Genomic DNA, 25371 nt, shown 5'->3' with positions numbered 1-25371 from the left:
TCTTTTAGTTCTATTTTCTTAGCTAGTAATTTTTCATTTTATTTATTTATTTATTTATTTATTTTTGATACAAAATGGTGGTTTTATTAAAGCATGGGGACAGGACACATGGAAGTACTTAATATTTTTATGTGAAAAATCACTCCTCCCCAAACTACAACTTAGTTTTACATTGCCTAATATGACACTTTTTCTATCTAGCACAAAGTCTTAAATTTTCTACAAATATTGTCACTTGTCAGTTCTATTTTGATAATGAGGTAATGAAATTATTTTTACAACTTCCTGTCTTTTTTTACCTGCTATCAGCTTCTCTGTATCAGGTAAATGTGTGAATTGTCTTTTGTATTCCTCATTCCTGTCTTTGTAGGTGGAACTCTGCAACAATAAAAAGATTAAATTTCAATGTAATTATAATCTTCATTAGATTAACAGAAATGTAGTCTTCGAAAATAATTTTTAAATGGGCTGTAAAAAACGTGATTTTCATGCAATATTTTGTATGTTTTTATATGAGAAACCACATACATAAACATTTCAAAAATCACCAAAAGGAAGCTCCCAGCATGTTGGAGTAAGGAGTTTGACAAATTCTCTCTGCAAAAGAAAAGATACAGCTGGAAAAAAAAAAAAAGTCAAAACATCATCTCAAATTACTGGAAACAGGCATACAATAAACTGAGAAGTATTTGTTCATGAAAATCTACTGAACTTAGGAGCAGCAGAAGTCTGTGGCACTGTTTCCTTGACCAGTTCGCATTACTCTTCCTCCCCCCATCAATAAAGCCAATGTGACAGGCCATGAAAACTAGCAGCTACTCTGACAGAGGTGGCTGAGTTGATTCAGAGTGCAGAGCAGAAAAGCTATGCCCCAAAGTAAAAAGGAAAATTCTGAAGCTGTCCACAAGAGTGTGAGGTTGCAGTCTCAACTGGGGCCAGAAACAAGCCCACTGGCAGATTGGCAGGGCATGTCACAGAGATCTTGGAGGAGAGACAACCATAAATGGGCTTGATAAACTTCCCATGTATTCCTAGCTAAAACAGCAGTAGCATGCATGTGTAGCAGAGACTAGAGAACTCCCAAACTATCCACACATTTGTGGCTACAGAAATAAGTTTTCCTGAGGGAAAACATAAAAATTGAGACAAACTTGAAAATGTCCTGAATACTGAATGCATTCCCCAACCTATTCACAGATCTCTCAACAGCAGGGAAAAATACTACTGGCTCTGTGCATTCAAGCACAATTTCTTTTTTTTTTTTTAAATTATTTTATTAACCTATAATGCATTATTTGCCCCAGGGGTACAGGTCTGTGAATCATCAGGCTTACACACTTCACAGCACTCACCATATCACACACCCTCCCCAATGTCCATAAAGCAACCACCCTCTCCACACCCCTCTTCCCCCCAGCAACCCTCAGTTTGTTTTGTGAGATTAAGAGTCTCTTATGGTTTGTCTCCCTCCTTATCCCATCTTCTTTCATTTTTTTTCTTCCCTACCCCCCAAATCTCCCCACTCTGCCTCTCAAATTCCTCATATCAGGGAGATCATATGATAATCGTCTTTATCTGATTGACTTATTTCACTCAGCCTAATACCCTCTAGTTCCATCCATGTCATTGCAAATGGCAAGATTTTGTTTCTTTTGATGGCTGCATAGTATTCCATTATATACATATATCACCTCTTCTCTATCCATTCATCTGTTGATGGACATCTAGGTTCTTTCCATCGTTTGGCTATGGTGGACGGCTGCTATAAACATTCAGGTGCACGTGCCCCTTCAGATCACTACATTTGTATCTTTAGGGTAAATACCCAGTAGTGTGATTGCTGGGTCATAGTGTAGCTCTATTTTCAACTTTCTGAGGAACCTCCGTGCTATTTTCCAGAGTGGCTACACAAGCACAATTTCTGACCAATCACTGGCTGAAATAAGGGGTGAGCACTGGGAAGTCAGCCTTAAAAACAACAACAACAACAACAAACTGAGCAGAGACTGGACAAACAGATTTCACAGATTTACTCCAGGATAGGTTACTAAACAATCAGAAATCATCGATGATAAGCTTTAGGGGTAGAGAGGATGTGATCAGAATCCATGGTTGCTACAATACATCATCTAAGTTGTATAATTTTTAACAAAAATTATGAAACATGGAAAGAAACAGAAAAATATGACTCATACTAAAGAAAGAGAAGCAGGCAACAGAGTCTTTCAGGGTCCCCAGATACTAGATTTAGCAGACAAGAACATCAAAGCAGTTATTATAAATATATTCAAACAACTGAAGAGAACCATGCTAAAGAATTAAAGGAAGGGGTGCCTGGGTGGCACAGTCGGTTCAGCATGCAACTCTTGGTTTCCGTTCAGGTCATGATCTCAAGGTCCTGGGATCAAGCCCCACACTGGGTTCCACACTCAGCATGGAGTCTGCTTGGGATTCTCTCTCTCCCTCTCCTATTTAATGGAATTAAAATGGTATCCTAAAAAATATCTGACACAAAATTATTACTATTCTATTCTCCTGCCCCTCTGGCTCGTGCTGTCTCTCAAATAAATAAAATCTCAAAAAAAAAAAAGAATTAAAGGAAAATATGACAATAGTGATTCAACAACCACAGAATGTCAACAAATACATTTTTTTAATTCTTTAAAAAAAAAAAAAAAAAGACATTCTGGAGTTGAAAACTACATTCACTAAAATAAAAAATCCACCAGAAGGGCTCAACACAAAATTCTATATGGTGAGGAAAAAATCAGCGAACTTAGATTAGCAAAACTTATCTAATTTGAAGAACAGAATGAAAAAAACTGTAGAAAGTTAACAGACTTAGAGCCCTGTGAGGCAACATTAATCAATTGAAAATACAGAACAACAGAAGGAAGAGGGAGACAGAAAAACATTTAAAGAAACAATGGTTAAAACTTTCAAAATCTGAGGAAAAACATTAATTGATAGATCAAAGTAGCTCAATTAACCAAGAAAAGAGATTCTGGGATGCGTGGGTGGCTCAGTTTCTAAGTGTCGAACTCCTGATTTCAGTTCAGGTCTTGATGTCAGGGTTGTGAGATGGAGCCCCTTGTCAGGCTCTGCACTCAGCAGAGAGTCTGCTTGAGATTCTCTCCCTCTTCCTGTGTCCCTACCCAGCTCTCATGTGTGCTCTCTCTCTCTCTAAAATAAATAAATAAACCTTAAAACATATACCTATATATAAAATTAAGAAGATAAAAATTAAAAATAATGAAAGTTTTAAAATTTTTTTTAAATTAAAAAAATATTTAAAGAACTACAGCATAGCTAAATTGTTGAAAGACAAAGGAGCAAGAGAAAACAGCAAGAGAAAAAGGACTCATATATATAGGTGGAAACCAGGACAATTAATGGTTGACTTCTCATCATAAACAATGGAGACAACAGATCTGCTTTAAAGAAATGCAAAATGAAATACATTTTTTAAATTCTTTTAAGAAAAAAAACAAAAGACATTCTGGAGTTTCTTTAGCTGCAAAGAAATGTTATAGTATGGTAACTAAAATCCACAAGAAACAGTGAAAAGCACCAGAAGTGGAAATATCAAAAGGAATTAAAATGGTATTCTAAAAAAATATCTGACACAAAAATTATTCTAAAATTAACATGGAAGGGCTCCTTTCATGATAAAAAATTTCAGCAAGGAGGCAAGAATATGGAGAAATTACCCATACATCGGTGGGAACATAAAATAGTACAGCCACTCTGGAAACCAGAATGGCAGTTTCTTAAAAACTAGATATGCAACTATCAATGACCCAGCAATTGTATTCCTGGGCATTTACCCCTAGAGACGAAAACTTATGTTCACACAAAAACCTGTACATGAACATCTACAGCAGTTTTATTCATCATAGCCCCAGACTGGAGCTAGCCCAGATAGTCTTCAATGGATATATAGTTAAAACTGTGGTACTTCCATACCATGGAATACTACTCAGCATTAAAAAGGAATAAACTGGGTTGCTGTCTGGCTCAGTCAGAAGACTGTGTGACTCATGATCTCTGGGTCATAAGTTTAAGCCCCACACTGGGTATAGAGACTACTTAAAATAAATTTTAAATATATATACACACACACACACACACACACACACACATAAACTTTAAAAAGGAATGAACTCTTGGTACACAAACCAAATTAGATGGAACGCCAGCAAATTATGAATGAAAATTGAAAAGGTTACATACCATATGATACCATTTATATAATATTCTTGAAATAACATAATTATAAAAATGGAGAACAGCTGAGTGGTTGACAAGGGTTGAGTACAGGGCAGGGCACTATAAAAGGCTCTGTCTGTAAAAAGGATTCTTGCTGTGATGAAAATGTTCTGTATCAATGTGGTATCAGCATGTATCAATGTGGTATGGTACTATACTTTTGCAAGGTGTAATCATGGGGGAAAATTGTTTAAAGGGTACAGGTTATCTGCATTTTTTTTTAAAGATTTTATTTATTTATTTGAGAGAGAGGGAACACAAGCAGTGGGAAGGACAGCAGGAGAGAGAGAAGCAGGCTCCCCACTGAACAGGGAGCCCAACCATGTTGGTCTCGATCCCAGGACTCTGGGATCATGATCTGAGCTGAAGACAGATGCTCAACCAACTGTGGCACCCAGGTGCCTCTTTCTGTATCATTTCTTATAACTACACATGAGTCTAAAATTATCTCAGACTAAAAGTAGAAAAAAAAATAGGAGAAACTTTGTAGGGTTAGAATAAATGTGTTAATTCTACATAAGAGGTAGAAATGCTTAAAGTGTTTTTAAAGCTGATTCACAGGTCATTCTCCACATTCTTTTTTAATTTAAATTCAATTAATTAAGACATCATATATTTTTAGTTTAAGAGGTAGAGTTCAGTAATTCATCAGGCTTACATAATACCCAGTGCTTATTACATCACATGCCCTCCTTAATGTCCATCACCCTGCTACCCTATCTCCCCAAACCCCTTCCCTCCAGCAACCCTATTTGTTTCCTATAATTAAGAGTCTCTTATGCTTTGTCTCCCTCTCTGATTTCACTTTATTTTCCCCTCCCTTCCTCTATGATCCTCTGCTTTCTTTCTTAAATTCCACATGTGAGTGAAATCATGATAATTGTCTTTCTCTGATTGATTTGTTTCGCTTAGCATAATACTCTCTAGTTCCACCCATGTTGTTGCAATAGCAAGATTTCAATTTTCTGATGGCTGAGTAATATTCCATTGTGTATTTATACCACACCATCTTTATCCATTCATCTGTCAATGGACATCTGGGTTCTTTCCATAGTTTGGCTATTGTGGACATTGCTGTTATAAACATTGGGGTACAGGTGACTTTGGGTCACTACATCTGTATCTTTGGAGTAAATACCTAGTATTGTAATGCTGGGTTGTGGGGTAGCTCCATTTTCAACTTTTTGAGGAACCTCCATATTGTTTTCCAGAGTGGTTGCACCAGCTTGCATTCCCACCAGCAGTGTAGGAAGATTCCCCTTTCTCTGCATCCTCACCAACATCTGTCATTTCCTGACTTATTAATTTCAGCAATTCCATGTGAAGTGGTTTTTTTTTTTTATTTTATTTATTTATTTGACAGACGGAGATCACAAGTAGGCAGAGAAGCAGGTAGAGAGAGAGGAGGAAGCAAGCTCCCTGCTGAGCAGAGAGCCCGATGTGGGGGCTCGATCCCAGGACCCTGGGATCATGACCCGAGCCAAAGGCAGAGGCTTTAACCCACTGAGCCACCTAGGCGCCCCCTCACTGTGGTTTTGATTTGAATTTCCCTGATTCCAAGTGATGTTGAGCATTTTTTCATGCATCTGTTGGCCATTTGTATCTTCACATCCTTCTATGTTCTCCCTCCAACTGCGTATCTTTAGGCCATTTTAGTACTCCTTGTTAATAACGACATTACCAGACAAATAACACAAGTAAAATTATTTAATTATTGAGAACAATGTGACTGGTGTAATAGAAACTCACTCTTAGATGTGGCTCATAGGATCAATGTCATGGCTTTTAAGTTCACATCTCATATCTAATAAAAAGTTTTTTGTAAAGGCAGATAAAGAATGCTGGGTTAGAATTTTTATATTCCTTTAGATTTGGTTTATATGTACTATTTAAAATTTCTCATTGTTGGGGAGACTGGGTGGTTCAGTCAGTTGAGTGTCTGCCTTCCGCTCAGATAATGATTTTGGGGTCCTGGGATTGAGCCCCCAGTCAGGCTCCCTGTTCAGTGGGGAGCCTGCTTTTCCCTCTCCTTCTGCCTAGCCCCCACCCTGCTCTCTCTCAAATAAACAAATAAAATTTTCAAATTTCTTATTATACTAGATAATCAAAAGGAAATACTTAGGATGAAGCCTTAATTTATTACTATTACAATAACACATTAGTATTTCAGGTATTTTCCATATTATCTATGTCATTTATTAAATATGTTAATTTATTCATAATTTCTTAGGAGTCATGTTGCTTTTCCAAAATATTTTCCCATGTTGATGTTGTCATCTTTAAAGAAGTATATGTGTTTAAAGATTTTATTTATTTATTTGGTGGGGAGGAGGGAGAAAGTAGAGGGGCAAAGGGAGAGGTGGAAGCAGACTTCCCACTGAGCAAGGAGCCTGACCCAGGGCTCAATCCCAGGACCCAAAAATCATAACCTGATGATTAAGTTAAGTTGGTTAAGACAGATGCTTAACCAACTGAGCCACCCAGTTGCCCCCAAACTGTACTTTTCAATGTCACAAGTAACCTCTACTTTGCAAATCCAATAATCATTTTTCAGGCCTCACTCTACCTATCACAATAGGTCACTCTGTCCTTAAAAGACATTAATCACTTTGAGGATACCACACTTCCTAAGATTTTATCTCATTAGCCAAATCTCAGTTTCTTTTGCTAGTTCCTGCTCTACCACCTAAACATTGGAAAGAGGTTCTAAACATTGGAGAGTCTACTTCTTCTTTCTTTTCTTTTTTTTTTTTTTAAAGATTTTATTTATTTATTTGAGAGAGAGAGCATGAGAGGTGAGAAGGTCAGAGGGAGAAGCAGACTCCCCTCGGAGCTGGGAGCCCGGTGCAGGACTCGATCCTGGGACTCCAGGATCATGACCCGAGCCAAAGGCAGTTGCTCAACCAACTGAGCCACCCAGGCGCCCCTACTTCTTTTTTTTAATCCGTATTTTTTCCATTGGTGATCTCATCTAATCTTTATAAATCTTTCTTTAAATACCATCCATACTCAAAGTCTCCCAAATTTACTTCCCTGTTCAATCTCTCTCCTGAGATTCAAGTCATAAATCCAATAACCTACTAGACTTTTCTATTTGCATATTATATATGGATCTCCAACTTGATTTTCTTAACCCCCAAAACTACTTCTCTCCTGTCTTTCTCATCTCCTAAGTGATGCTTCCATGCACTTAGTTGCACTGATCACAAATCTAGGAATCATTATCCTTGACTTTTTTCTTCTTCCTCACTTACCACATCTGACTCCATCAGTAAGTTGTTTGTCAAACAAGCCAGTCTCATTCCTGCCTCTTGCCTGTCCACAGAGCACCACTTCCTTTTCGCCTTCTTCACGTGATTCATCTATGTTCTTTCCTTGTCCCTGATATAGGGATATCAAATGGCACCTCCTCAGAAAAGCTTTTCCAGACCATCCTAATTGAAAATGCTACTCCCTTCCATGTGATTCTCTATACCTTACATTTCTCTATTGTCTTCTCTTACTACCTGACATAACACTACACATTTGCAGAGGGGAAAAAGGCGGGGGGCAAACCATAAGAGACTATTAGCTGTATAAACTAAAGAGAACAAACTGATGGTTTCTGTAAGGGATGTGCACAGGGAACGGGCTAAGTGGGTGATAGGTATTAAGGAGGCCACTTGTGATGAGCACTGGGTGTTGTATGTAAGTGATGAATCAATGAATTACCCCTGAAATCAATACCTATACTATATGTTAACTAGAATTTAAATAAAAGCTTGAAATGAAATACATTACACATTTGGTAATGTGCATACTATTCATTTCCCAATCAGCTCTAGAATGGCGGAGACACTTAGAACAGCCTGGTGCAGTCTTCTTAAGAAGACACTTCAATGAATTATTAAATTACTATTCCTGGAGTGCTTGCCTGGCTCAGTCAGAAGAGCATGTGACTCTTGACCTCAAGGTTGTGAGTTCAAGCCACATGCTAGATGTAGAAATTACTAAAAATAAATGAATAAACTTTTTTGGAAAAGCTATTCCTATCTTAATTCATGTATATCTACCTTTGCCATTTGTTTGATAACAATGTCTCTGCTCATATATTCTTTTCATTGATCCTGTGAGAGACCCACTGTACTTCCTGATACTGGTCTTTCATCAAAAGTGGAAAATTTTCAGGCATATCTTTTTGAATATGAAACTTCTATTAGATTCATACTGAACTCTACTTTTCTCCTTATTATTTAAGCCATTCTCTTTCAAATTTTTCTATCTTTATCTCTCAGTGGCACAGTGTAACTATTTCCTCCTATACCAGTTTACTGATTTTTCTCTTTAGCTGCTATTTCCCATGTTCACTGAATTTTTATTTTTTTTAATATTATTTATTTGTCAGAGAGAGTGAGTGAGTGAACGAGCACAAGCAGGAGGAATGACAGGCAGAAGGAGAAGCTCAGCAGGGAGACTGATGCGGGACTCAATCCCAGGACCCTGGGATCATGACCTGAGACAAAGGCAGAGGCTTAACTGACTGAGCCACCCAGGTGTCCTTCCACTGAATTATTAAATTACTATTTCAATGACTACATTTTTCATTTCTAGAAATTGTATTTGGTTGTCTCCCAAATCTGCCTGGTGTTTTTAAGAATGTCTTAGCCATGGGTGCCTGGGGGGCTCAGTCAGTTAAGGGTCTGACTCTTGGTTTCAACTCAGGTTATGATCTCGGGGCCATGAGATCAAATCCCATGTTGGGCTCGGTATGCGGCACAGAGTCTGAGTCTCTTTTCCTCTTCTTCTGACCCTCCCCCTGCTCACTCTCTCTCTCTCTCTAAATTAAAAATAAAATGCTTTACCCATTTTCACATGCTTAATTCCTTCTATTAAGTCTTTATTAATATCTAATGATGGTTTAATAGTCCTTATCTGGTAGTTTTATCTGAAGTTTTGAGGGTGTAATAGTAATGTGCTATTTATTGAATCCCCTTCTGCCCACTCATATAGTATTAAATTCCAGTCCCAAAATGTCATGAGAGATGGACTACAGTTGTGTATTCTCAGGAAGATGACCATCCTTCTCCACTCCAAGCACAAGTTTGGGCAGTAAGCTTCCTTATCTTCAAACAGGCAGGTGTGGGTAGACTAGGAATTTCTTTCCTAGTCTGCACTTCACAGAATGTATAACTCTTCGAGAGTCATGGCTTTATAAGGAGTTCCCAGTTCTAATTCATACAAGTCCAACGCATCATCTCCAATCCCAGTGTGACCATTAAAGCTTTCATGACTGAGACAAATAAACTCCTCAGGGCTGCCTCAGCATTAGCTCCTGAGCTTACAACTCTGTTAATCAGTTCCCTCTTCTTTTTTAGCCCTTAGGTATTTCCCTTGCTATTTTGTGAGCCCAGACATTCATTTTAAAAACATGTTTGCAATATTTCATCCGCATTTCTAGATACTTTATAGTGGAAGAGCTTTTAAGTTAAATGGTTCTCTTTCTGTATTGCCAGAAACGTTATTTCCTATTCCCTCATAATTAAATCTAAAAGTTTTAAGATATCTAGGTTTTCAAAGAAAATCTATCTATAATTAAATTTTAATTGGATAAAATATGACTTTCAAATCCAACAGAAGTTGGAAAATAAGTTTATTCTTTCCATCAGTTATCAAAGTGAAAGTCTAAAATATCCTTTTTAGCTTCAGTAAATCCAAGGTACATTGGGAGAGATTAACATATGATTATAGAAAACACCTCTCCAAAGTTGCCAAAGTATGTTGCAAACATACTAATTAATCCTCTTGGGTTTTAGTTTTTATTGTTATTTAACAATGAAACATTAATTAATCCTCATGATGTACCTAGCTCAAATCAGGTCTGTGACAACTTTTACCCCCACTTATAAGCAGAAAGCTTACTTGTGAATAACATGACTATGATCATGCTATAATCCAATGATAAAGTACAGAGCCAAGACTCCTGATTTCTTGTATAATTAGAAAAAAATTGCTTGTGATCTAGAAAAATTCAACTCTAAATGTTTTTCTAACAAAACACTAGTATTTATTATTTGTACATATATAATGGTTCAAAATCTAGACTTGCTTTATTCTTGTTTTAGAACAGGGGCACCTGGGTGACTTAGTCGGGTAGGCATCTGCCTTTGGCTCAAGTCATGATCCCAGGGTCCTGGGATCAAGTACCACATTGGCCTCGATGCTCAGCAGGGAGTCTGCTTCTCCCTCTCCCTCTGCCCCTCCCCCTGCTCATGTGCTCTCTCTCACTTTCAAGTAAATAAAAAAAAAAATCTTAAAAAAAATGTTTTAGAACAAAAATATTTTTTTATTTTTATTTTATTTATTTATTTATTGAAAGAGAGAGCATGCAAGTATGGGGGTGAGATGGGGGGATAGAGGGAAAGGAGAGAAAGAATCTTAACCAGGCTCCATGCTAAGTGCAGAGCCCAATGTGGTGCTTAATTTCTCAACTCTGAGATCACGACCTTAGCTGAAATCAAGAGTCAGGCATTTAAACAACTGAGGCACCCAGGTACCCCAGTATGTCATTTTCTAAGCATAAACAAAAGAAAATCTTCAAGGTTTTTTCTACTCTTAATAGTTACTAGACCTACATCACGAAAAGAAGTTACATTAAGGGGCGCCTGGGTGGCTCAGTGGGTTAATCCTCTGCCTTCGGCTCAGGTCATGATCTCAGGATCCTGGGATCGAGCCCCACATCGGGCTCTCTGCTCGGCGGGGGGCCTGCTTCCTCCTCTCTGCCTGTGTCTCTGCCTACTTGTGATCCCTGTCTGTCAAATAAATAAATAAAATCTTAAAAAAAAAAAAAAAAAAGAAGTTACATTAAATCAACATGTCTGCTGCAAATCTCTGTAGGCTCTTCCTCTGGGACATTAATCCACCTGGAATACACCATTATTTTAGTAAAAAAAAAAAAAGAGTTTTTGTTTTATCAGTTTTTAGAGATTTGGTTTTGTTGTTTCTGCTATGTACTTTTACTAAGAGTTAAAGAGCAAAAGTATTCATATTTATTTGCCATTGAGTTTATTTCAAGGTTTTTTCCCTTTCACATAATTTTTGTCATATTGGGACTTAAAAGTTATTAATAAAACTCATTTCCCACATACGAGGATTAAATATATTAATTTTAATTTTTTATTTTATTTATTTATTTATTTTTAAATATTTTATTTATAGATAGAGTGGGAGTGACAGAGAGCGAGAGAAAGAAAGCATGAAGCAGGGGCACCTGGGTGGCTCAGTGGGTTAAAGCCTCTGCCTTCAGCTCAGGCCATGATCCCAGGGTCCTGGGATTGAGCCCCTGCATTGGGCTCTCTGCTCAGCAGGGAGCCTGCCTCCCCCTCCCTCTCTGCCTGCCTCTCTGCCTACTTGTGATCTCTGTCTGTCAAATAAATAAATAAAATCTTTTAAAAAAAAAATAGTCCTTTAAAATAAAATTTAAAAAGAAATCATAAAACAAGGGGAGCAGCAGGCAGAGGGAGAAGCAGTCTCTCCACTGAGCAGGGAGCACAATCTGAGAAATCATGACCTGAGAAATACTGTAATTTTTAAATTAAAAAAAGAAAGCAGGACGCCTGGGTGGCTCAGTGGGTTAAGCCGCTGCCTTCGGCTCAGGTCATGATCTCAGGGGCCTGGGATCGAGTCCCGCATCGGGCTCTCTGCTCAGCAGGGAGCCTGCTTCCTCCTCTCTCTCTCTGCCAGCCTCTCTGCCTACTTGTGATCTCTCTCTGTCAAATAAATAAATAAAATATTTTAAAAAAGAAAGAAAGAAAGAAAGAAAATGTAACAATTAAGATCCCTCTTTCTATAATACAGGATAGAAAATCTGCTGCTGTTGGTCTTACTATCAGGTCTATGGTGATTTAATCAAACTCCTTTTTTTTTTTTTTTTAAAGATTTTATTTATTTTTTGACAGTGAGAGAGGGAGAGAGAGAGAGAGCACAAGCAAGGGGAGCAGCAGAGGCAGAGGGAGAAACAGGCTTTGCCCTGAGCAGGGTGCAGGACTTGATCCCAGGACCTTGGGATCATGCCCTGAGCCAAAGGCACATGGTTAGCAGACTGAGCCACCTAGGTGTCCTAATCAAACGCCTTTAAATTAAAGTCCTACTGTCAGCTGTTAACTGCCCTGGAATTAAATAAATAAAACTTTAAAAATAAAGTCCTACTGTCAGAAAGACACTCACTAGTCAATCTGTTAAGCAGCACAAGATTAAATGGATAAGGTCTAAAAAGAAACCAGCCTCAACAACAACAAGAAACCTTTAGTGAACTCTACTTCACTGTCTTGTATCCTTTTGTCAAGTTCTCACAATTTTCTTATTTATGGGGAATCATAAAAACATATTTTCCAATATTACAAATAGGAGGTCCTCTTATCCAGCACTTTTCAACCCTTTTTACCACTCTTAAGGAAAGGTGTTCTCCGTGTAACATACTCCCACTATATATGCCTAGAGTTTTTTATAACTGATATGCAGCTACCAGGAATGTAAATTATGAGCACTTGCTAGCCAAACACCGCCTCCACTTTTTTTCTCATATTAATTCAAGACACACCAATGTTGTAATACTATGGCCCAATCTCTCATTTTATAAGTGAGGCACCTGACATATTAAACAACATACTCAAGAACACCACACAGTGTAATCACCAGGGACAGAGTATACACTCCATCCCAGATCTTTTGTGCCCAATCTCCAATTCACCCAATAACAATCACACTGCCCTCTAAATTCACTACTGTGGAACAACTGAGTTAGCCAGGCCAGAGTATATGAGTTATTCTACACCAGTGATTTTTTCATGTCCCTAGAGCTTACCTCTTTAAATACTAAAACTTAAAAAAGTTATCAATTCCAGTCTCTTCAACAAATGGTGTTGGAAAAATTGGACAGCCACATGCAGAAGAATGAAATTGGACAATTTCCTTACACCATACAAAAAATAGACTCAAAATGAATGAAAGGCCTCAATGTGAGACAGGAATCCATCAAAATCCTTGAGGAGAACACAGGCAGCAACCTCTTTGACCTCAGCCATAGCAAATTCTTCTTAGAAACATCACCAAGGCAAGGGAAGCAAGAGCAAAAATGAACTATTGGGACTTCATCAAGATCAAAAGCTTTTGCATAACAAAGGAAATGGTCAACAAAACCAAAAGACACCTGACAGAATGGGAGAAAATATTCACAAATGATATGTCAGATAAAGGGCTAGTATCCAAAATCTATAAAGAACTTAGCAAACTCAACACCCAAAGAATAAAGAATCCAATCAAGAAATGAGCAGAAGACATGAACAGACATTTCAGCAAAGAAGGCATCCAAATGGCCAAAAGACACATGAAAAAGTGCTCAACATCACTCGGCATCAGGGAAATACAAATCAAAACCACAGTAAGATACCACCTCACATCAGTCATGATAGCTAAAATTAACAAGTCAGGAAACGACAGGTGCTGGCAAGAATACAGAGAAAGGGGAACCCTCCTACATTGTTGGTGGGAATGCAAGCTGGTGCAGCCACTCTGGAAAACAGCATAGAACTTCCTCAAAAAGTTTAAAACAGAGCTACACTACCTGCTAGTAATTGCACTACTTGGTATTTACCCTAAAGATACAAATGTAGTGATCTGAAAGAGCACGTGCCCCCAAATGTTTATAGCAGCAATGTCCACAATAGCCAAACTATGGAAAGAACATAGATGTCTATCAACAGATGAGTGGATAAAGAAGATTTAGTATATAAATACAATGGAATACTATGCAGCCATCAAAAGAAACAAAATCTTGCCATTTCCAATGATGTGGATGGAACTAGAGGGTATCATGCAAAGTGAAATAAGTCAATCAGAGAAAAACAATTATCATATGATCTCTCTGATATGAGAAATCTGAGAGGCAGGGTGGGGGTCTGATACAAGGAACTTAAGAGGCAGGGCAGGGGGTCATGGGGGTTGGGAGAGAAAAAATGAAACAAGATGGGACTGGGGAGGGAGACAAACCATAAGAGACTCTTAATGTCACAAATCAAACTGAGGGTTGCTGGGTGGGCAGGGATGTATAGGGTGGCTGGGTTATGGACACTGGGGAGGGTACGTGCTATGAGGAGTGCTGCAAAATGTGTAAGCCTGATGATTCAAAGACCTGTACCCCTGAGGCAAACAATACATAATATGTTAATTCTTAAAAAGTTATCAATTCCTTTTGGTAGAAACCTTCCATAAGTGTAAAAGCACAAATCCAGATTCCTTGGGTATTCCAGTGAACCAACTCTTGACATTTTTTCAATTATTTGCTTAACTACCAGGTCATGTGTCTCATGAATATTTCCCTGCCGTGGTACTAGTCTTTCCTGTGTTGAACTGGGCTCCCTCAGTGAACGCAACCATCTTACTACACTCATTTAATTCCAACTTTACTGCCAGGAGAATGTGAAAACAGCAACAGGGTGGTGTCAGTGGTAGAAGCAGATGGATTTAAAATGGCAGAGAAAAAGTGCATTATTTGGCAGACTTTTTAATCATCACTTCTACTAATACCTGTATTATATTAGAGCCAGCTAATCTACATAGACCTTTGGCCTCCACATTAAGAGGCCCATGTTGCTACACGTTTTGAGCTTCTGATGTCATTTCTTCCCATTGTCCATGAGTGACCACCAAATAATTCCCCTATCTCCAATACCCTATTCAACTATAAAATGGGAGCCAACTGATTTAGGCTTATAAAAAATATATCAAAAATATTATTAAAGATATTCCAAATGACTACTTGAGGAATTCTCCTCCACAAGATACATAAGCATGACCTTTGATTTAGCTACTCAGGCTCCTTTTGGTTTTGTTTGCTTCTCAGTTCTGATAGTACACTTTCTGGGCAAGTGACCTCCAAAAAGTCAGTAAAACTTTTAAGATGTTGTCTTTGTCTTTAAATCTATTCCGTGTGGGAAAACTGGGTGGCTCAGTCATTAAGCATCTGCCTTTGGCTCAGGTCATGATCCCAGGGTCCTGGGATCAAGTCCCACATCTGGCTCCTTGCTTGGCGGGAAGCCTGCTTCTCCCTCTGCCTGCAGCTCCCCCTGCTTGCACTCACTTGCGCTCTCTCTCTCTCTCTCTCTCTCACAAATAAATAGGTGAAATCTTTAAAAAATAAAAAAATAAATAAATCTATTCCATGTGAATTCATACAAAAACTCCAAAAAAAAAAAAATTTTCCTCAAAGTAAAGTGCTTGTAATCAGCACAGAGACACAAACTCAGCCAAAGTAGACTTTAAACGCTCTAAACAAGTGCTTCTCAAACTTGAAAGTGCATACAAATCTCCTGGAACTCTTGTGAAATAAAGATTTTAATTCAGCAGGTCTGACGCTGGGCCCAAGACTGCATTTCTAATCAGCTGACAAGTGATGCCAAATCTTTTGGCCCCACATTCTACACTTTGAGTAGCAAAGCTCTAGAATGCATGTATCTTCTTTTTCTCTCTCCTATTACTAAATCCCCATTCCCCTGCTTGTTCCTTTTCTTGCTTTACCCTTCTTCTTGCTTTAAGTCTGCCAAGAATAACCACAGCGACTTTTTAGTCCTGTAGATAGCTCTTAGAACTATAAAGGATTTCCAATCTATAACGAAGCTACAAAAATCATAGTGCAGAATGGCTAAAATATTATAATAGTCATAAACTTTCTCTGAATGTAACCAAAAGTAATATAATCAATATAGAGGACATAATTTTCAGGATGTGTAGTTTTTTGGTATATTTCTTAGCAATTAAACATTTTCCTTAGGATATGGTTTTTAAAAACTTGTGTTGAGGGGTGCTGGAGTATCTCAGCTGGTGAAGCGACTGCCTTCAGCTCAGGTCAAGATCCTGGAGTCCTGGGATCCAGTCCCACATCAGGCTCCCAGCTCTGTGGGAAATCTGCTTCTCCCTCGGACCTTCTTCCCTCTCATGCTCGCTCTCACTTTCTCTCTCTCTCAAATAAATAAATAAAATCTTCAAAATCAGCAGTCTTTAAGCTCTCGTCCAAAAAGGATCAAGAGCACGAAAAATAAAAAAAAATAATAAAAACTTATATCATTAGCCCTCAGGGAGATTCAAATTAAAACCACATTGAGATATCACCTTACACCAGTTAGAATGGCCAAAATTAACAAAAAAGGAAACAACATGTGTTGGAGGGGATGTGGAGAAAGGGGAACCCTCTTACACTGTTGGTGGGAATGCAAGTTGGTGCAGCCTCTTTGGAGAACAGTGTGGAGATTCCTCAAGAAATTAAAAATAGAGCTTCCCTATGACCCTGCAATTGCACTCCTGGGTATTTACCCCAAAGACACAGATGTCGTGAAAAGAAGGGCCATCTGTACCCCAATGTTTATAGCAGCAATGGCCACAGTCACCAAACTATGGAAAGAACCAAGATGCCCTTCAACGGATGAATGGATAAGGAAGATGTGGTCCATATACACTATGGAGTATTATGCCTCCATCAGAAAGGATGAATACCCAACTTTTGTAGCAACATGGACGGGACTGGAAGAGATTATGCTGAGTGAAATAAGTCAAGCAGAGAGAGTCAATTATCATATGGGTTTCACTTATTTGTGGAGCATAACAAATAGCATGGAAGACAAGGGGCGTTAGAGAGGAGTAGGGAATTTGGGTAAATTGGAAGGGGAGGTGAACCATGAGAGACTATGGACTCTGAAAAACAATCTGAGGGGTTTGAAGTGGCGGGGGGGTGGGAGGCTGGGGTACCAGGTGGTGGGTATTATAGAGGGCACGGCTTGCATGGAGCACTGGGTGTGGTGAAAAAATAATGAATAATGTTTTTCTGAAAATAAATAAATTGAAAAAAAAAAAGAAAGAAATGTAAAAATTTAACCTGAAAAATAAATGAACCATGAGGAAAACAAAAACAACAACAACAAAAAAAACTTAGTTGCGTTTCTTAACAGGAATTAAGAAACTGTTATTTATGTTAAGTTTCAATAGCATTTGGGACACCAGGGTGGCTCAGCTGGTTGAGTGTCTGCCTTCAGCTTGGGTCATGGTCCCGGGGTCCTGGGATCAGACCCCACATTGGGATCCCTGCTCCGAGGGGAGCCTGCTTCTCCCTCTCTCTCTCTCTATTTCTGTCTCTCATGAATAAATAGATAATATCTTTTTTAAAAAAGTTTCAATAATATTCAAAAACTGAGCTATTAATTATGAACAGAATAATGGTACCTGTACTAATCTTTATAACCTGTTAATATCATGTCTTTTTTAGGTTACTCTAAAATTATAAGAAATTCTGCTACTGGGGCGCCTGGGCAGCTCAGTTGTTAAGCATCTGCCTTCAGCTCAGGTCATGATCCCAGGGTCCTGGAATCAAGCCAGGTATCGCATTGGGTTCTCTGCTCAGCGGGAAGCTTGCTTCTCCCTCTCTCATGTCTCCTGCTTGTGTTCCCTCTCTTGCTGTGTCTCTCTCTGTCAAATAAATAAATAAAATATTTAAAAAAAAAAAAGAAAGAAAAGAAAAGAAATTCTGCTACCAAGTATATCTAATCGTCAAGAGATCAGCTTTCCAATGAATTAATATTGAACTATAAATGCCTTATAATCTTATATAAAGCTCACTTATAGTTGCATTATACCAGACTCTTTCAAATATCTCATAACTGTCATAGGAATGCAAGATTTAGAACGAGCCCTTTAAAATAATAAATGCTAGCATTCATACAGCAATAGAAATGTTATTCTTCCCAAAAGACTCTGTGCACCTAATCAACAAGCAGGAGTCTCATTTTACAGTGGGGGAAACCTGAACCATATTCAGGTTATACAACCAAGTAAGTACAGTGCAAACAGAATGTGAAACTCTTACCTTTAAAACCTATCTTATAATTATTAATATGCTACAGGTCAAATATTGTTACACTTCCTTTTCGGTACCAAAACTAATTCTGTAAATCAAAATTATGTAAAATAGCTGATTTCTCAGTAACATTTAGAAATACAGTTTCTGCATAACATTAGTCTTGCTAATACAGTGAACAACAGTGTAAGTGGAATCCAGTTCTGTGGTGCAGTTTTCTTCCAGGGAAACCGAAGCAGACAATTCCAGTCCGACAAACCAGACAACAGTGCATTCTAGTGGCCAAAGGAGAGCATAATCAGAAATGTCTTGGACTCTGGACTTAAACATCTGAAATCCAGACACTAATAAGACATATTTTATGAGTTGTTATAAACTTAAAGAAAATTTGCATTTAAGATTATAATGAAGATATACAGAAGAAAAAATATTACCCAAAAGCTCCAGTCACTACTCCAGTTATGTAAATATGGTCCCTGTTTTTTTGCTGAAACTGTATTACTCTCATCCACAACTGGACCAGGATTCTCCTCTAACTCTTCCTGGGGCTCAGCAGCAAAGCTTGACTCCCCTTCGTTTATTACCTGGGAACAAGTACAATAATTTAAATTACTTACTGAGAAACGCTCATTTTAAAATAATAAGAGTTAATGTTCAAACTAGATAAATTAACTTGAAAACAATATTTAAGCTTTTAGAAAACAGTAATGTTTTTTTTCCCTCTACAGTTCATATATTCACACATGTGACAAATATTCTCCAACGACTACTACTGTTAAGTAGTTTAATTAGCACTGGGAATTAAAAAATGAATAAAACAGGGGCACCTGTGTGGGTCAGTGGGTTAAAGCCTTTGCCTTCGGCTCAGGTCATGATCCCAGGGTCCTGGGATAGAGCCCCTAGTTGAGTCGGGCTCTCTGCTCAGCAGGGAGCCTGCTTCCTCCTCTCTCTGCCTACCACTCTGTCTACTTGTGATCTCTGTCTGTCAAATAAATAAATAAATAAAAGCTTTAAAAAAAAAAAAATGAATAAAACAAAGTCCTTAACCTCCAGAAGCTCACAGTCGGCTAGAGGAAGATTAAACAGCAAAAATACCAGGCAATGGGAGTGACAATTAGTTCAACTTCTTTGAGGAGTAATCTGCAGTGCCTAGTAAGGCCTAAAATGGGTATAATCTAAAACCCTGTGTACATAGAGTCAACAATGTTTGTAATATTAGTAATACTAAGAGAATGGAAGCAACCTTACTAACCCATTTGTGGGAAGCTGGCAAATTCACTCTGATTTATACAAACAATTGAGTTAAAAACAAATGAATCAGGCATTGGCCCCCATGGAGGACTGGTGGTGGGCGGGGAGAGCATACCCTGTGCAAGATGTAGACCCCATGGGTGGTCGCTCATGAAAGAGAGCCATTATGGAGTTTACAAAAGGGAATGAAAAGGGTTCGGAGGAGGGAAGGGAGCAGCCATTGTGAGAACAATTAGAGTTCGCCAGACCCCTTAAATACCTCTGTTGTTCCTGCTTGTCCTGCTGCTGCTGCTGCCATCTAGGCCTCTGTTGTAACAGAAATCCTGATCCTTGGGTTTACAGAGAAAACCACCCATGGCACCCAGGTGGCACAGCAAAGGGGTAATTCAGCCTCAACTTAAGCTCAGGGCTTTTTTTTTCTTTTCTTTTTTTTTTTTAAGATTTTATTTATTTATTTGACTCAGTGAAAGAGAGAGAGCACAAGCAGGCAAAGCGGCAGGCAAAGAGAAAGGGAGAAGCAGGGAGAGAGAGGCAGGGAGCCCCAGAGGGGCTCAATCCCAGGACTCTGGGATCATGACCTGAGCTGAAGGCAGATGCTTAACCAATTGAGCTGCACAGGTGCCCCAAAATAGGGTTTTTAAACTCCATAAGATATCCACATGCCCTTAGCCCTGGCAATACTGACTTGAGGCTCCCTGAAGGTTCAAATTTATAAATATGAAATGGTAGATAGGACTCCCTCCACTTACCACCATATTCACTCACCACCAAGAGGGAGAGAAAAAGAAACAAAGCAACAAACCAAAAAAGAAAAAAAGAAACCAAACAAAAAACCTGAAACAGAAATCCACAATTTGGCCTAGTTGGAAATCCAAAATACAAAACTTATTAAAATAATTTATACAACAAAAGATAAAGATTGGCTTTTGTATCTGTACGGCAAAGGTTTTTTAATTAACTTCAACATCTGCTGAAATGTATCAAGTGGCAAATTTTCATTACTTTAATCAATATTGGGCTCAAGCTATAGTTACACCTGGAGACCCCACTAAATTTAAACAAGGCACCTCCTATAATCTTAAGGGAATTAGTCAACATAAAATGGACCGTAAATAGGTATGCATCACTTTCACCCCCAGAAGTACTGCCTTGCCTAAATTCTCCCTGGTAATATAGAATAGTACATATCACCCTAAAATATCCCATATGGGCAATAGATGCTCTGACCCAACAAAAAATTTAAATAGTCTTTGGAGCGTACAAATGGCTTTTTATTTTTTTTTTTTAAAGATTTTATTTACTTATTTGACAGAGATCACAAGTAGGCAGAGAGGCAGGCAGAAGGAGAGGAGGAAGCAGGCTCCCTGCTGAGCAGAGAGCCCGATGCAGGGCTCGATTCCAGAACCCTGGGATCAAGACCTGAGCCGAAGGCAGAGACTTTAACCCACTGAGCCACCCAGGCGCCCCACAAATGGCTTTTTAAAAAGTGAGCCCTCCCCCCAACCTCTAGCTAAAATAGTAAATACAACTCAATATAATATAAAACAGGGCCTTAGAGGATTGGGATTTATTATATAGGATCTAATTAGTGAAAGACTTATTATCCCTACTGCTTTTCCATTTAACAGCCTAATGTAGCCTGTTAAAGTTGGGAAAATGAGTGGTGCCTCACAGGGGATTACTGGGCCTTTGATGCTGTGCACCTACCCATTAAGGTCCCTGTCCCCAGTACTATGGAAATTATTGACTCTATCCAATCAGAAACTAGGAAATATTTGATATTTTAAATCTGGCTAATATTCTAGTCAATGTTTCTCTCAGTAACCTCTCAGTCACATTTTTCCTTCACCTCTAGTGGGACACGATATACCTTTATCTAGCTAGCCGCAAGATACCTCTAAAGGCTTGCCATCACATGCAACCTTTACAGGCAATATCGTAATTGTATCAGTTTTTCTCCAGGAGCACAGGTATGACATTACATAGATTGCATTCTCCTCTGAAGACATTCTTCTGACATACCAGTCAGAACATACAAATATGCACAAAGGAGTTCACAAAACGGGGATGGACCATGGCCCCAAACACAGCATAAGGACTGCCACCTTAGTTAAATTCCTGTAAAGTATTTAATAAACCAAGGGCCTCTCCACCCTTAATAATGTCAAGAAAACCCTCTCAGCACCCACAATACTAAAAACAAGCTCAATATTTATCAGGCATTTTGGGGGTCTGGAGAAAAATATTCCTCATTACAAGTTTTACTTAAGCCTATCTACACTGTTACTTGCAAATGAGTCATGCTGAATGAGGACCCCTCCCAAAAATGATTCTAAAATTTGTCAAACTTATCATAGACACTTCCATTAGTGCTATTCCCCGCCAACACACACACACATACACACACACACACACACACACACAAAGAATCCTTTACCATAGAGACTTCAGCAACTGGAGCGTGCACCACCCACAGTGTCTGTAAGCTGTCCACAGGTTCTGATGCAAGAAACTATCTCCCTAGCTCCACACTATATGCCATTAGAGCAGCAGTTACTGACAGCATGATGGACTTTCCTGGAAATAGACGATCTACAAGCCCAGTGCCTGTAATCCTCCAAACCCAGCTGTGCATGTCTTGGGTTCTAAAAGCAACATCTTGCAGCTCAGCACAACCACCAAGCCCTCCTTGCTACAGGATAAAACCAAATCGGGGCCCCATGACATATCCCACCTGCAAAAGGACATGCTCTCCCCTGTCCTCATTCTTTTGTTAGATGTCATGGTGCTAGAGGAGGTCACCACTCTTCTGAATCCCTTGAAACCCTGAGGAGTAACTTGGGTTCACCTGAGTGAAGTGCAATCAGAGTTTGTACGCCTCAAACTTCCATTTGAAGCTCAAAGGACAAATTTTTCTGTTCAAGGAACAGCAGTACTACCATTACACACAATGGAGCTCACTGGATATGTACTGCTTTTCATCCCTTAAAGGTATGATAAAGGTAAGCACCCAAGGGTCAGCACAACTAGCTGAACTTCCCACAGTCATCTTAACAGGATGCCTGGGCCAACAATTGGCTCCATCTGCACCTTTTTACAGACTCCTGGGGCACTGCCTAAGAGCTGCACCCTTTGGGGTAAAGAACTCTGGAAATCTGCTTCACAGATATTCAAAATACAAATCAAGATCACACATGGTTCTACATATGCAAAAACCATAATTAAAGGCCTCATCAAAAACACTCCTATCCTTGTTAGAGTTCCTTATTAACAGTGACCAAAGCCCTCATTTTATTTCTCAGAATACAGCATCGGGCTCTTAAACAAGGCATCCAATAGAACTTTCATCTTCCTACGGGGTACAGGCCTCACAGACAGCCATGATGGCTCACTTACAAAAGGTCAAAAACTAGATGAAAAATAGTACATTTCGGTCATGAACTGAACATGTGGGGTGAATTACAGTAAGGAGTCTCATTCAATTTTTTTATGTTTGCCTATGGACACCCATTAAGCTCCTCCTTTTTCTCTTCTGTCCCTCGAATGGGGAATCTGGTAAGAAAGTGTGGTCAATCTTAGCTTTGGTGTGGTTGAGAGCGTCAAACCAAGCAAGCCCCAGTCCACATACAGGAAGGCTCACCCAGATGCCCACTTTAACCTCAATAAAAACCCGGATCTAGCTTCCTTTTCTTGCCCTTTTAAGTCATTTAGGATCTGCTTGAGAAGCCTATCCCACTCTTCCTTTTTCATTATGTAAGTATTTAATAAGAAATTACACATAAGTAATAACCCTTTTCATACACTCACAGTATGTGTGTGTGTGTGGAGGGGGTGGTATGTGGCATCATTCTATACCAAATCAAATTCTTGGTGAGGAGGAGGAGGTTCATTCCGGCTTTATAGAGTGCCTGCAACAGAATCTTTCCTCTTTAACTTATTGATTTTATGATCTTGGCAGTCTCTCTAAATCTGTTTTCTCCACTCTACAGTTGGGGCAATAACGCTCTCTGGTCTGGACTATAAACTCATTGAGAGCAGGGATCATGTCTCTTTTGCTCATCATCTTTTCTCAACACCCAGTACCAGACATAGGGATGAACAAATAATTGGGTTCGTTAATATCTACCTTGCCTATTTCATAGTAATGTTGTGAGAATCCATTGAAATAGTACCTTCATTTGCTCATTCAACAAAATTATTTGAATGCCTCTACAATTTAGTAAACTGCAAAATGCCTCTCGGATAAAAGGTATCGCACTGATTGCAATTCTCCAAAAGTAAAATACACACAACCAATGTAAAAGTAACGAGCATCGTGTTCAGCAATGCAGGTGCTCCTGCACCAAAAGTAGGGTTTCACCCCGAATCTTAATCAGCACGTTCTTCTGTTTGTCCAATAAAGCAGTAAACAAATAAAACCAGTTGAAACCCAAAGCTTGGTTGGCAGCACAGTGATTTAAACTTCATTCTGGGCCCTTTATTCCAGAGCTGATTCGGTAAGCGGCTGGGACTGGACCGACGGGACGTCGGGTCAGAATCGCGACCCTGGAGCCTGAGTCCATGAGGCCTGAGGCTGAGACATCTGGGCTAGTGCTTTTCGGGACCAAATTCCAGTTCTCCACGCCCCCAGAGAGGCCGACGTTCCACCGCCGCCCAGAGGGGAAGGCTCGCAGGAAGCACAGGAAACCGTTTCCTCGGTAACAACTTTCCAAGTGACTCCAAAGAGCACCAAGGCCGGGGAAGGGAGGAATTAATGATCACAATCTGAGGGGGCTCAAACCACTACGGTGGAGAAGACTGCCGGTCCAGCCACCGCTAGGGAAGCCGCCCCAAGCGAGGCGCCGCTTACCTGGCGGACAGTCAAAGCGCCCTCCATCGCGGCTCCCTCCGCCGCAGCGGAACCGCGCACGCGCGCCCCGCGCGGGGAGGGGGCGGCCCGGCGCACGCCCCGAGCCCACCTCCTCCCAACCCCCCCTTCCCGGCGCGCGCTCGGGACTCTGGGCCCCACGCGTCCCGGCCGCCAGACGTCCGAGGGCCACCTGAGGTCCTGGCGGCGGTGCCTTGCGCCCTCTGGCGGCAGTTGCCCTGGGCTAACTGGTAAGGATGTGATGTTAATTTGTTAGCCTGGAGTACAGTCTTTACTCGGGATCAATATGAGCCCCCGTCCTTACCGACCTCCCAACCTCAAATTCCTGTGCACAAGTCACTGCTCATAAGGATCCCCTCACCTTCTCTTTCTCACAATACATACTCTGCTCCAATGTGCAAAGAAGTGAATCGCAGGCAGTCTTGTTCCTTCAAATAAGGGTTTGAAGTTATTGATTAAAAGCTCTTGAGTGTTGCAGATCCTGGTTCCCTCCCTCCCCAAAAACAGCTATAAAACACATTCTAGAGCAATTGAGGAAGACTGAATATGAAATATGTATATGAAAGTTAGTGATATGGAAGAAGTAAAAATTTGTGGATAAAGTTACTGATATTCATTTATGAATTATTAATACTTTATGGTTATGTTGGAGAATGTCTTTTATTTTAAGAGTTTATTATTTGACAGACAAGAGATCATAAGTAGGCAGAGAGGCAGGCAGAGAGAGAGGAGGAAACAGGCTCCCTGCTGAGCAGAGAGCCAGATGTGGGGCTTGACCCCAGGACACTGAGATCATGACCTGAGCCAAAGGCAGACACTCAGGCCACTCAGACACCCCTTGGAGAATGTCTTTATTACCAGAACATTCGTGCTCAGGTATTTAGGAATGACGTGTCATGTTGCCTGCAACTTGATTTCAAATGCTTCAATAAATAGAGATGCCATAGGCTGAATGTGTCCTCCCCAAATTCATACGTCGGCACATAACCCCTTTCCACCATGTGTGGACACTGTAAGAATACTGCAGTCTATGAACAGGATATGGGTTCTCACCAGACACAGAATCTGCAGGTGTCTCAAGCCTGGATTTCCTAGACTCCAGAATTGT

The 25371-nt window shown here is 39.7% G+C and overlaps 1 protein-coding gene across 1 annotated transcript in view; it reads right to left on the bottom strand.

The window, feature by feature from the left end:
* The window catches only part of GRAMD1C (GRAM domain containing 1C), a 92914-nt gene extending 68642 nt beyond the window's left edge, over window positions 1-24272 (bottom strand). Inside the window, exons 1-3 of the mRNA XM_044251412.1 lie at window positions 24246-24272; window positions 18580-18729; window positions 300-378 (exon numbers count right to left, since the gene is read on the bottom strand). Coding sequence (XP_044107347.1) covers window positions 300-378; window positions 18580-18729; window positions 24246-24272 — 256 coding nt within the window. The remainder of the gene's footprint in view (window positions 1-299; window positions 379-18579; window positions 18730-24245) is intronic.
* Window positions 24273-25371: the final 1099 nt, after the last annotated feature.

The sequence above is a fragment of the Neovison vison genome, chromosome 6 (assembly GCF_020171115.1).
Source record: "Neovison vison isolate M4711 chromosome 6, ASM_NN_V1, whole genome shotgun sequence".
In the NCBI taxonomy this organism is placed as follows: Eukaryota; Metazoa; Chordata; class Mammalia; order Carnivora; family Mustelidae; genus Neogale; species Neogale vison.
This window is presented reverse-complemented; position numbering and strand designations above follow the sequence as displayed.